At 42.4% G+C, this 12,624-nt stretch overlaps 1 protein-coding gene across 1 annotated transcript; it reads right to left on the bottom strand.

The window, feature by feature from the left end:
• Positions 1-1,427: 1,427 nt before the first annotated feature.
• LOC115778815 (dimethylaniline monooxygenase [N-oxide-forming] 5-like) lies at positions 1,428-6,990 on the bottom strand. The gene is made up of 10 exons (XM_030727151.1): positions 6,837-6,990; positions 6,274-6,414; positions 5,273-5,461; positions 4,949-5,114; positions 4,427-4,569; positions 3,924-4,120; positions 2,964-3,111; positions 2,660-2,867; positions 2,462-2,534; positions 1,428-2,370 (listed from the first exon to the last, which is right to left on the bottom strand). The coding sequence occupies exons 2-10, from the start codon at positions 6,403-6,405 to the stop codon at positions 1,953-1,955; spliced, it is 1,674 nt and encodes a 557-aa protein (XP_030583011.1). The 5' UTR covers positions 6,406-6,414; positions 6,837-6,990; the 3' UTR covers positions 1,428-1,952.
• Between the last annotated feature and the right edge of the window lie 5,634 nt (positions 6,991-12,624).

Raw genomic sequence — 12,624 nt, 5'->3', positions numbered from 1 at the left:
GTTTGAGCAGTGTTGCCTGGACTGGAATATTCTCCCAGAGTGCTACTGTAGAAGTTTTGTCATCCCTGCATTAGCTGTTGGATAAGGAGCTCTCCTTTTTTTCCATATTTAAGGTTAATTAGGCAGTTCTGTCATGTTGATTTTGATGGAGTAACACCAAGTGCTCACCCCGCTGCCATGCAATTCTTTGGCATTAGAGTCTTAAGATTTAACTTTGGTACTTGAGACCCCCCTTGTGCCCCCCCATTTGAACCCACTAAGTCTATAAGTATGAAATGTCTTTCATTCTTCACTCAGACTGAACTGCTTCTTGCTTTGTTTTCTACAAAATGGATGGGTGACTTCCATGCTTTTTCTCTGCTGTTTTCTTTGGTAACATTACCTATAATATTTACCTTACTCGCCAAAGTTATCCCTACAGCTGATAGTTCAGTGGGATTTGAGCTTTTGACCCCCTTCTTTTACATCTGTGGAGCAAAGATGGTTCCATTCCCCATTCATGCGGTCAGAGTGTGTGCAAACTATAGTTTGTGTCACGAATCAGGCCAGAGAAAAATCTCTGTCTAACCAGTTGCTTTCTTACTGGATTGTGGATGACTCTGGCTTTCTATAGCAAAGCTCTCCCTTTGCCTCATGGTGTGAGTGTAAATTTGACAACCAGCATGGTAACATCATAGGCTCTGTTTAAAAGAGTATCTGTGAGTGAGGTTGCCTGTTTGTTTTGCAGTTGGTCACCAGCAACTTTTTTGGTTCATTCTGTCCTTTCTGCTGGGTCTATCCTGTGCTAGAGTGCTGGTGGTCAGAATCTCATTCAGTGTCTGTTCTGTGAGATGTGTCAGAGAATTGATCTTTGAACCAGTGGATGCCTTTCAAACCTCTGAACAGTGGAAACTTGCCCAGTGGGAACTTCCGATCTTTCCATTGTCTTTACCTCGAGGTAGCAGTAAATCTCAGGAAGTCGTGATTCTACTGCCTCGTATCCTCGCCCAGCAGGTGAGAGCCCAGTGGTGCAGGCACCACACTGACCCTGCATTACCTATAAATAATAAATAAAAAAGGTCAGGTGGCACTCCATGTCGCTTCTGCATAGATCAGTGAAAGACAAACTGGTGGAAGTCAAAGTGGAAGACAAGCTCAGTGTTGTGCTACAAAGAGTCAAAGCTGCTTTTCTTGCTACAGGATTCAAATGCCTCTGTCGCTTGAACATCCCACTTCACATAATCCACGACTATCACATTTTTCCAAGTTTGGCCTCTCACTCTTCATAAAAGAATTTTGAGATGGAAATGTTAAAAAGATTATATGCTCATTATTTATGACTTTTCAATTTTTATTTATTTCAGAAAGAATCTCAGATCTTAAAGGTTTCAGAAAAGGTTGATTTAGTAATAAAAGACGTGACAGTTGATTAGCTTCAAGTCCTATTGGTTTATTTGTAGTTATGTTTTTACATACTTTTGTGTCACAGTGGATGTAGTGGATAAAACCAAATAAAAAATGTGATGAAAATTGTGTGTGACCACACTGATTTATTTTTATAAGTAAGAAGCACTATGGAACCAGTTGTACAGTATATCAGTAATACTTTTAGGACATTTGAACACTTACATCAAGATAAAGAAAGAAAACAAAAAGCACGTGAATGCAGATAAACATCGCTGATGTTAATAAAGGGTTTATTCCTCAGTCGGTAAAACAATTAACCTGCAAAAATTGTGTTATTTCACAATCCTGAGACTACATGGCAAGAAACCTGAAGCACACATTTAAATCAAGACATGAATAAAAGAATGCACTGAACAGCAGCTTTTAGCACTATAAGATCAGCTGGTCTCTGATATTAATACACTCAGTTAGTAAAATCACGCATTTCAGAAGTTGGTACAAAAAACCTGGCTTTCACATACAGGTATTAAAAGAGTAATCCAAGCCGAGACTGATCAATTAGGAATCTATAATTTTGTAGGCAGGTACATTTTAACCTTGTCCACTAAAGCAGCAGGATCCTGTAGCAAAGCTGGAAGGTTGTTCCAGGTAATGTAGGCAGCCAAGCCTACAGCAGCAGCAAACAGAAGCAGAGGCCATGTATACGAACTCTTGGGTTTGGGCTCATCACATGGCCTGGTCTGCATGGGTTGGGCTATTCTCTCCCACTGAGTGAGGATGGCCTGACGGGCTCCAGCCCACTTTCCTGGCCCCTTGAGACGAAACTGGTATGGAGTGCAGGGACCAAACAGCACATTCAGTCCCAGCCGGGGATCAGTTAGCAGCAATCTTAGGATGTTGGGCCGAACTCCCAGCAGCTCTGCTATCTCATCCATGTAGTTGATGTAGTCCACCTGGATGGTGTGTCTCTGACTAGCGACATACCTGAAAATAATATTTGAGTTGAACATGTGAATGATCTGGCACTTTATAGATCTTATATAAACAACCATGTTGAATAAAGCCTGTTCATTACCTTTGAGCCATGGCCTCCTGCTTGCACTGGGTATCTTTTAACATGCCAGCTACTGGAGGAAGCTTTATGCAGCCTGTTTGAAAGGGGACACAGCTGTTTACTTTAGTAAAAAAAACCCCAAAAAAACAAACAAAAAAACCCTCTATAAAGGCCTGAGGGATGAGAAAAAGATGCATTAAAGAAAAAAATAATTTTTACCTTTAAAGACACGTGTGGCCCATCTGGCCTGCATCTCAGAGATGGGCATGATGGCTCCCAGAGGCTGCACTAGACCAATGATAGCTAGCGTGGAGCGTTCCAGCTCAGGAGGAAACACGTATTTGTACAGAGATGTTTTGTTGTTAGACACCGAAACCACCTGTGAAGCCAGGAATGGGAAGGAAAACCGGTAACCTGTAGCAAACACCTGCAAGACAGAGGTCCACGTTAGTCATCAAACTACTTTTTACTGCTCTATATGAAGATGCAGCATGGGCAGAAAAGTGGGTGAGTGAAGACCTACCACCAGGTCAACATCTTCCACTACACTTCCATCATCAAACTCCACAGTGGAACCACGGAATCTGCGGATGTTGGGTTTCACCTGAACTGTTCCAGACAGGATGCGGTTGGGAAGATCATCATTCACTGTGGGATGTTGGCTGAACAGCCTGAAGTCAAAAGCACAATATTATATATATATATATATATATATATATATATATATATATATATATATATATATATATATATATATATATATATATATATATATATATATATATATATATATATATATATATATATATATATATATATCAGCACAAATGGGAACATTATTACTTTATTTCTTTATTTTTTCAAAACATGTAGCTACAAACATGAACATCAGGAAATGTGTTGTTAGGTCCTGATTTTGACAAGCAATTGTTGTTCTGAGACCAACATTTGTAGCCAAAAGTATCATACTAATCTCAGCCCCATTTATATTTATAAATTGTAAAGCATGCCAGACTTACTGTAGAACAATAGGTATCACCACTCTGCATCAGTGCTGATACTGAATAAAAGTAGTCGATGCAGGGAGCAAAGTGATTGCATGCAGAGGTTATTTTTCTCAAGTTTTCTCCAGAAAATCTCATCTTTTATAGCTGCTGAAGCATCTGCCTCTGTATCATTTGAGACTTTCTAAGCCCCTGCACTAATATATCATCGAAATGACCAAAACGCTCATACACCCACGTCTCCAACTTGACTGCGCCAGCTGTGAATGTCAGGTTACAAGACACAAGAAGGGTGCCCAACAAACCAAAATGACACCAAAGAATGGTACGTCAGCAATGGTGCCATCACTTTTGGTGCATGCCACTTTTCATGAGGGAGGACAATGACAGGGCCAAAATGTTTGTCTTAGAACAACAAACACACAAAATCTGTACATGCCAGATTATATTACACTGTACACTAGCTATAAATACAGTACCTGTGCTTTGGCTTTAAACTGTACAGAGTGTGATTAAATCTTTGGTTGAGCTGGTTCTCTCCCAAACTACAGAAAAAACCAAAGGGAAGGATTTTCCTCAGAAATTCCAAGACCCTATTAAAAGTCAAGTCACGGGGCACCCCATTGTCTCCAACTCTGTTCAGAATCCAGGCTCCCCTTCTAGTGCTCAGGTAAAGCTAGGAGAAAAAAAGAGCAGTCAGCCATCTTGCTGGTTCTTTGTTTATATGGAAAGTTAGCATAATTTTAGTGTCTGAGCTACTGATATGTAAATGAAGCGTTAACAGGCTGAAGAAAGTTAACTGAAAGTTAAAATAATGCAATCTCACACACTGTGCCCATTTTTTGGTTTGACAAGTTGTCTGCTTGTATTTATACTAGATTTAGTACTAAAACTGTGAGAATGATGAAGCTTTGTGTAAAATAATTTTTCTCATTAAGTATGTCAAATTAAATCTCTAACAATGTAACCATCTCAGTCCAACCTGCTTGGTGACTCTGCTCAGTTCCACTGCTATGTCTCCTCCAGAGTTTCCAATTCCAATCACTACGACCTTTTTATTCCTCCACTCCTCCGGAGTCTTGTAGTCTCTGCTGTGGAAATACTTCCCCTTGAAAGTTTCAATGCCTAAAGAAAATAAGACAGACTTATGGCAGCTAGACATAATGCCTCAGTCCTTCTGCTACAAAAAGACTTATCTATATTTGAAAACATGCAAAAGTGTTAAACAGGGAATTTTGATACTTTATAATCAACCTTTGACACGTCTGTGTAGGTTCTCAGTCATCCAGTCTGGAGCTTGAAAAAAAAAAAAGGTAGAAGTTCAGTCACCTTTTTTCAAGCGCCAGACTGGATGACTGAGAACCTACACAGACGTGTCAAAGGTTGATTATAAAATATCACAATTCCCTCTTTATCTTGCTACAACTGCAGAGTCAATAGTTTTTGTTTTTTTTTTTCCCCTTGAGGTAACTATGATCTTGATAACTTGTAGGCCAAGGGTTACCTGGAAAGTCATGGAGAGGCATGTTGGGGTAGCAGTGATGTCCAATACAGATCATCACAGCTTCAAAAATGTGCTTCTCCTTTTTGCCATCCTTGTTCTCTGTTTCAACAACCCACTCGCCTGAATGAGAAAAATCTGACTTCTGCTTCACCTGCAAGACTTTGGTCTGGACAACAGAAAGACAGAAGCAGGTTGTTGATAACAGTACAAACTGCTTTCTTCAGTTACTAAAGTTGCAATGAAATAATTGTTATACTAATCAGCATTTTATTGGTAGATTCTGTGATATAATTTACCATTTCAGAAATACTAAAGCATACTTACATTAAAGCGTATGTGCTTGAGGAGCTGGAAGTGGTCGGCATACATCCGAAAGTAGTCCACGATGAGGGAGTTGTGCATGAAGTTTGGGAAGTGTGCGGGGATGGGATAGTCACTGAAACACATCATCTCCTTTGAGGTGTTGATGATGACAGAGTGGTAGATGCTGGCCCTGTCTGGCTCTGGATTCTCCTGAAATAACAAGAATAAAAAACTCCCATTGGACTACAGTACTGCTAATCTTTCAAAGCCCATCCCCATTAGAGGAAAGCATGGATAGGGCCAGTGGTGGAATGTAACTTTGTACATTAACTCAAGTACAACACAGTTACAACACAGTTTCAATGCACTTGTACTTTAATATATAAGTACTTTAATATAAGTATTTTTATGTTATTCCACTTTATACCTCAACTCCACAATATTTGGATGCAAAAATTTGTACTTTGTATATTACAATATTTATTATAAATCTCTAGCTACTTATTTTGCAGGTCTTATGATATAAATCTACTCATATACTATGCCATATTGCTATATAGATAAAGCTAGCCAGCTATATGTAAGTAAAATCATTTCCAGCTGTAGGTGAATGAATTAATATCATGATTAAAAGATACTTTGAAAGGAGCCATTCTGCAAATACTGAAAGGCCTTTAAGTATATTTTCATGCTAAAACTTTTGCACTTTTAGGCTTCTTGAGAAGGATTATTACTTTCACTTGAGTAAAGAGTCTAAATACTTGTTTTGTGACTCAGCAATATAGTTACCCAATAGAAAACAATGTTTAAACTCTTGTGCACTGCCACTTTTCATGCATTACATCTGTATCAGGCCACAAGGGTGTTTATGAGCCTGAAAATTGTGTCCACACCATTTTCTACACTATATTTATTTGGGGTCAAAGCACCCTGTGCCACTCAAAAAGAGAAAATCCACTTTAAATGTATTAAAAATAATAAAATGTAAGTAAAAGCCCACGCTTCACATAGTGTCACCCAACCTTAAACCTCCACAGGCCACCAATGTCATTGCTGCTTTCGAAGCAGACAGGCTCCAGCCCCTCATCCAAACAGCACTTGATACAGGCCAGGCCTGAAGAGCCTCCTCCGATCACTGCCACACGACGGGTCATACTGCAGCTCTGCGAAAGGAGGCATCAGTCCAAAACATGTTTACTCTTAACAAGAAGCTGCAGCCAGTCAGCTGTGCACAGCAGGAAGTTAAACATTAAACAATATGCTGCAGACATTTTCCCGTTAAACTGGCCGCTCTCCAGTTGTGTTTATATTGCTGGTGAAAACACTTCCTTTAATACTGGATCTGTGCCACGTTTGAAACTTAGCAAAATCAAAGCGAGTTCATATGTGGTTACTGGTTTATTAGCTGTTTGACGGCTATATAAAACTGCACACAACGCTCCTGTAACGATAACGAGGGCAGCCGTTGCCAAACTTTTCCAGGCTGCACGGACAGCACCTACATTCCCCGAACGCTGCAATTCCCGTCTCTAAATCTGTTACATGATCCACTCATCAGTTACAATCGCGTGTCCACATTTCCTACCTTTGTTGCCTCGAGAAAAAGTAAAAAATGTTTATCGTGCTGCAAGTAACTCAACAGTGGGCGGAGCGAGAGCTGCTCCTCTGAATTTATACTACTGACCCTTGATTCCCTGTAGCGTCAGAATTAGACCGAGGGAAACGCAAACGGACAACGCCTCTGTATGGTAGGTCTGATGTGCACAACACACCTACCAAAAGAGAAAAATAATAGTTTAGAAAGCGCAACAACATAAAAGAAAACATAACAAGAAGCACTCCAAGAGCATAAACCTCCGCTAAGGCAGCTCACTCTCTGGGGAGTATTCATACTGTTAAAAAAAATTAGAGGAACACTTTGAAAACACATACAGATCTCGGTGGTGGTGGTGCAGGATATCTATATTGATATGGACTGGGGTGCCATATCATTTGATGGAAATGATCAACCTACTGTGGGCTAAATTCAAGCACACCCTGAAAATCAAAGTGAAAAATAGAACAGCACTAAGTAGAGTACAAATTTATTTTATTGGCTTTTAAAAACTGTGAAACATGATTTTTATATATTTATTTAAAAACTGAGATCCACATTAACACATAATGGCACATGTAGTCTCGATATATTTTATCCAGTTTAGGTACCCTAATAACATCCTCTAAAAAGAACCACATGAAAAAAAGAAAAACAAACATTTGCTGAGATATGTGTATGTCAGTTTTGCGTCGTGTTTGTAGTTCATGTTGCATTACTGTATTTTAATTTAAACTAGGAAAAGACAAAGAAATTATCAACAGTAATTGTTTATACCTGAGAATCAAATTTCATCACGATAGACGAAAAAATTCACTGACATATGAATTTTAAAATTTCACCAATGATGAGAGATACGGATTTCTTAAATTTTTGAAAATTTCTGGTGACCATGACATTTGACCTCAAAAATAAAATAATATGTTCTTGGGCCCCTAAGGAATATTTCCATCAAGTTTAATCTATTGCTAACAGACAGAGAGTGGTCTTTTTGTGTAACTGATTAATTATAAGTTTCTAGACAGCCATTTATTTCATTGTGTAATCTTCATGTGCTTTATCCAAAGCATACTCTGTTACTCTGTTCACTTATTGTGTCATTAGTATGGAAGCTTGTTTCAGCCACAAAACAAACAAAAAAAGAAATCACCATCCGCAACTTGAAATTTTAAGTTAATAATAGTAACAGTAGTAATAATAGTAATAATAGCTTAGCCACTGATAGCTCTCCCCCAGTAGGTCCCGAAATTAGGCCGGCCAGGTGACTATGAGGAGGATGCATACCCTTAAACAGAAGTCAATTACAAGTCACCCAGCATTTCAACAGGCTCTCTTTTCACACGTGACTTTTGCTACACTCTGCAGTGATTTGTGTGTAATCGAGGAGGAGGCTGGGGAGAGGGAGGTCTGGGCTTCTCTGCTTAGGCTTCTGCCCCAGCGACCCAGCACCGGATAAGTGGAAGAAAATGGATGGATGGCTGAATGGAACAAAGGTGAGCAGAGGACAACAAGTTTATAGTTTAGCTATTAGCAGCTGTTAAAGACAGTGGGCGAAGGTCAAAATCACCCTTAATTTCATAAACATCAGACAGAATGAAGCAGCAGCAGCAGGTCCTTCTCCAAATGATGTGACACAAGCTGAACTCCTGTAGTGTCAAAGTTTTTCCAATTATTTGAATTGATACCAGTTTCAACTGAGAGCTCAGCAACAATCAGTCTGTATCAAGATTTATTTGGACTAGCTGAGAGGTAAGCAGGGCATTTTGAGGAAGCTGGTACAATTCAGGCTGATGAAATTGCACCTTAAGGTATCACAATGACACAGCTTCTTCATTCTTGCTAGTTGTAATAAAACACTGTCAGACAGCAAACAATATACTTGTATATGTTCATAAATGTTTTCATGTATTACTAAGTAATATTATAGATTTATTTAATGCATTTTAACATACTATTAGACCTATTTGACCAAGGTACTGTAATTATAGCAGTAGTTTCAAACATATTCGGACACTTATTTAAACTTTCACAAGTAGCAGTGTAGTTACATAATTTATATCTATAGTGCATCTTGATGATCTGGCTTGAACTCTGATGCGTTGTAGCACCAAAGAGGCTCTAAACATAATGAGGCTGTAAGCAGGTTAAGTGGCTAATATCATTCTTGTATTCTTCATACTTGGAGAGTCTGTCTCTGTAGCAGATAGGAAGCAAGACAATGTGAGACAGGGTTCATACACTTTTCCCAGGGTCAAATTCAAGCACTTTGAAGGTCCATTTTCAATATTTTCCAGCACATTAACACTGGGATACATATTTATACAAATACATACATACTCAAAATTATTTAACATTTTTTAATCACATTAAAACGATGGTATTATGCCATACGTCACTTGACGGAGGCCTAGGTAGCTGGTAGCCTCCTGAGACTGGAGTCCTGGGGCGACCTTCTGGTGATGTCTGTGTGCCTGTCCTGGTTGATGGTGGTGGGGGCTTGGATGGTGCTGCCTTCGGTCCTGGGGTTTGGGCGGGGTGCTTGGGGGGGTGGTGCGGGCCCTCGGTCGGTTGGCTGGTCTTCCCTGTATGGCTTGGGGGCTGGGGTCTGGGGCCCCGGCACTGGGGACGCGCCGGCTCCCGGTGGGCCCCCCCAGGCGCGGGGGGGGGCCTCTGCTGTCCCGGCCGCGCCGCCGGGTGGGGTGGGTTGGCCTGACGTCGGGATGTCCGGTCTACGCTTTTGGGGCCCTGGGGTGCCTGCATTGCGGGGGGGTGGGGTGGGGGATGGGGCCGCGGTGGGGTGGTTGGGGGGGACTGGGCACTGCATTTCCATGCCCAGGCCAGTATGTCCTGTCGCCTGTTTGTGTCTATTGTTGAGTGAATGGGCATCTAGGGGGAGCGGGCCGCCCTCTGCAGTGGGGGCGAGGGCGCCAACCTCGGGTGCTGCAGTGCTCCGGGATGCTGTCACCGCGGCCCCGGGCTCACCTCCCCCTGCCCTGTGCTGGGGTGTGGGAGGTCGGGGTGCCTATTGAGCCAGCGGACAGCTGGCTCTCTTCTTCCAGGATTCTTCCTGGTCATATGCCCCCCCCCCCTCCCCATACACAAACACACACACACACACACACACACAGAATACACATCACTCACAGATGTAGGATGGAGAGGCCACGTGGAGAGCTGCACCACCACTTGCCTCTCCGTTTTAATTGCACTTTAGTCATTATAACTCACAACACATACACACTTACACCCTGATACACATAGGACCTTTGGGGCAGGCATGTTACTCAGAGGTTGATGAGGTGGGCCGCTGAGGTGGCCCCCCTCGGATCCTCGTCACTGTCTGTCTCCAAATTTTATTTGCACTTTAGACATGGAGGGTTTTGGGGGGGCAGTGTGGGCAAGCACTGACGACCAACAGTTAGCGCTTGTGGCATAACTGTCCCCTCAATTTTAACTGCACCCTATACACCTCATTCACTCACAAACATTAACACATAGACCTACAAGTTGGGGAGGAGGAGGGGTGGATGGGTCATCTTACACCCCGATTTCTTGCGTCTCGCCCGGGGTAGGGGTCGGGTGGTTCCTTGGGGACCGGGCTGGTGGCGTCCTGGGGTCGCTGTTGGCCCTGGGGTGGTTTCCACTTGCCCTGCCTTCAGAGGGTGGGTAGCTATGGATGAATGTGTGTCTTTGTGTATTTGTCACCGTCTCCGTGAGTATGGGTGGGTGAGTGAATGTGTATGTATGGCATATCTGTGTGTGGGTAAGTATGTATGGGCATGTATGAGTATCTGTGCATAAATGTGTACACGGGTGTGTGGGTGTGTTTGTATGTATGGCTGGACCTGGGTCTGGGCCTTGTGCCTTGCCTCCTGGCCGCTCCTTGCTGGTTGCCTCCTCCCCCCTACCCCCCTGGGATGGGGGTGCCTCGGGGTTCCTGGGTGGGGCTGGATGTTCTGGCGTGGGTGCTGGCCTGCCCCCCTTGGGGGTGCGGTGCGGGGCTGCGTTGGCTTCTTCGGCGTGGGGGGGGGCTCTGTGGAGGGTCGGAAGGTCCTTGGGTGCCGTGGGCCCTGCCGCCGGCCAGTGCAGGGGGCTGGCCGCTGGGGGGGGGCTGGCTTCTCATCGCCTTGGGTTCCCTGGAGCCCTCGCTCCTCGACTGGGGGGGCTCCGTCTGAGGCCACCCTCTCCCGTCTGCTGGGGTAGGTGTGCGGTTGTCTTTGGACTGAGTGGCCGGGGGTCTTCCTGGCTCTTGGTGGGCTGCTGGTGGCCTGGGTTTCCGGGGGCTTTCCATACCTGCCTCTGGCTTCTGATGGGTGGAGCTGCAGCGTTTTGCCCTCATTGGTAAGTACGTTCCATGACACAGACACAAACATGACACAGACACAAACGCCCACTCAATCACAACTCAACAAAATTGTTGGTGTGCGTAACATGCTTTGTTAGTTTTGTTTTTCACACACAAATTTATTTTTGCAAGTATTGATAGTATTTTTTTATATGTTAAAGTGATGAAGTATCTGATTAATAGACTTGTGCTCTTTCCCCTTTTTTTTTTTGCTCCCTTTCTCTCTCCCTTTTTCTTCTCTTTATTTTCCTCTTCTTCAGCCTGTCAGCTCTGGCTGTTACATAGTATGTGGAAAAATAACTCAGATAAATAAAATAAAGGGTTAAAACATCAACAAGAAGAGCCTATTGAGAACCTATAGAGCTCATCTTGAAATAGCAAATATGTTTGGCACAACAACGCATTCAGATCACAGTTCTGCTTGCAAGATCTACCAGACATGACAGGCTTTAAAAAAAAAAACAAAAACAAAAAAAAAACAAAAAAAAAAACAAAAAAAACACTGGGATACATATTTATACAAATACATACATACTCAAAATTATTTAACATTTTTTAATCACATTAAAACGATGGTATTATGCCATACGTCACTTGACAGAAAAAAATAACTAGATAGTTAATTCTGGAAACTTTATTCTCCAGAGTGTGAGCAAATCCGGTTTAAAACCGCTCTTATGTTGCTGCGCGGTGTAACTTGGTCTAATGCAGTAACCTGAACTAGCCATCAAAGTGACCAATCACATTAGGCTCTATAGGCTCCGCCCAAACGGTCAAAAATCAGTTTCTTCGTGGTGGGGGTAGAATTCTGCTCTGCGCACACAGCAGACTTATGGTAAATGGACTAGCTCTTATATAGTCCTTTTCTACTCAGTCTGAGCACTCAAAGCGCTTATACAACATGTTTTACATTTACCCATGCACACCCATTCATACAAGCACTTCCATGATTAACTAAGCACATTAATTATCTAACATTCACACACATTCACACTCCAACGGTTGCATCGGAGAGCAACTTGGAGTTAAGTGTCTTGCCCAAGGATACATTGGCATGCAGCTTTGAAGCCAGTAATCGAACCGCTGACCTTCCGATCAGTAGGTGACCTGCTCTACCGTCACCCCTCCTGAGCTACAGCCACCCCACCCCTTATCTATGGCAAGCCATTAAGGTCATAATTCGCCACTATTCTAACATGTATACTTATCGCAAGCCAATCCGGTGATGTTTCTTTGTGTGTTCTACGCACGCGAGTAGTCGCGAGGAATTAATACCTGCTCTCGTGGAATGACATTTGTGTGTATTGTTTTTTTCTCACGTGTGACTTTTCATCTAAATGTAATTCCAAAGTACAGCACTTAAATAATTTCTATTTTCTATTTTCATGCTTTTGAACCATCACATTAGGAAAGCTGATTCTTTATGTCTGTTTC

This window comes from Archocentrus centrarchus, chromosome 4 (assembly GCF_007364275.1).
Source record: "Archocentrus centrarchus isolate MPI-CPG fArcCen1 chromosome 4, fArcCen1, whole genome shotgun sequence".
Classification (NCBI taxonomy): Eukaryota; Metazoa; Chordata; class Actinopteri; order Cichliformes; family Cichlidae; genus Archocentrus; species Archocentrus centrarchus.
The sequence above is the reverse complement of the archived record's forward strand: the minus strand, read 5'-3'. Positions and strand labels throughout refer to the sequence as shown.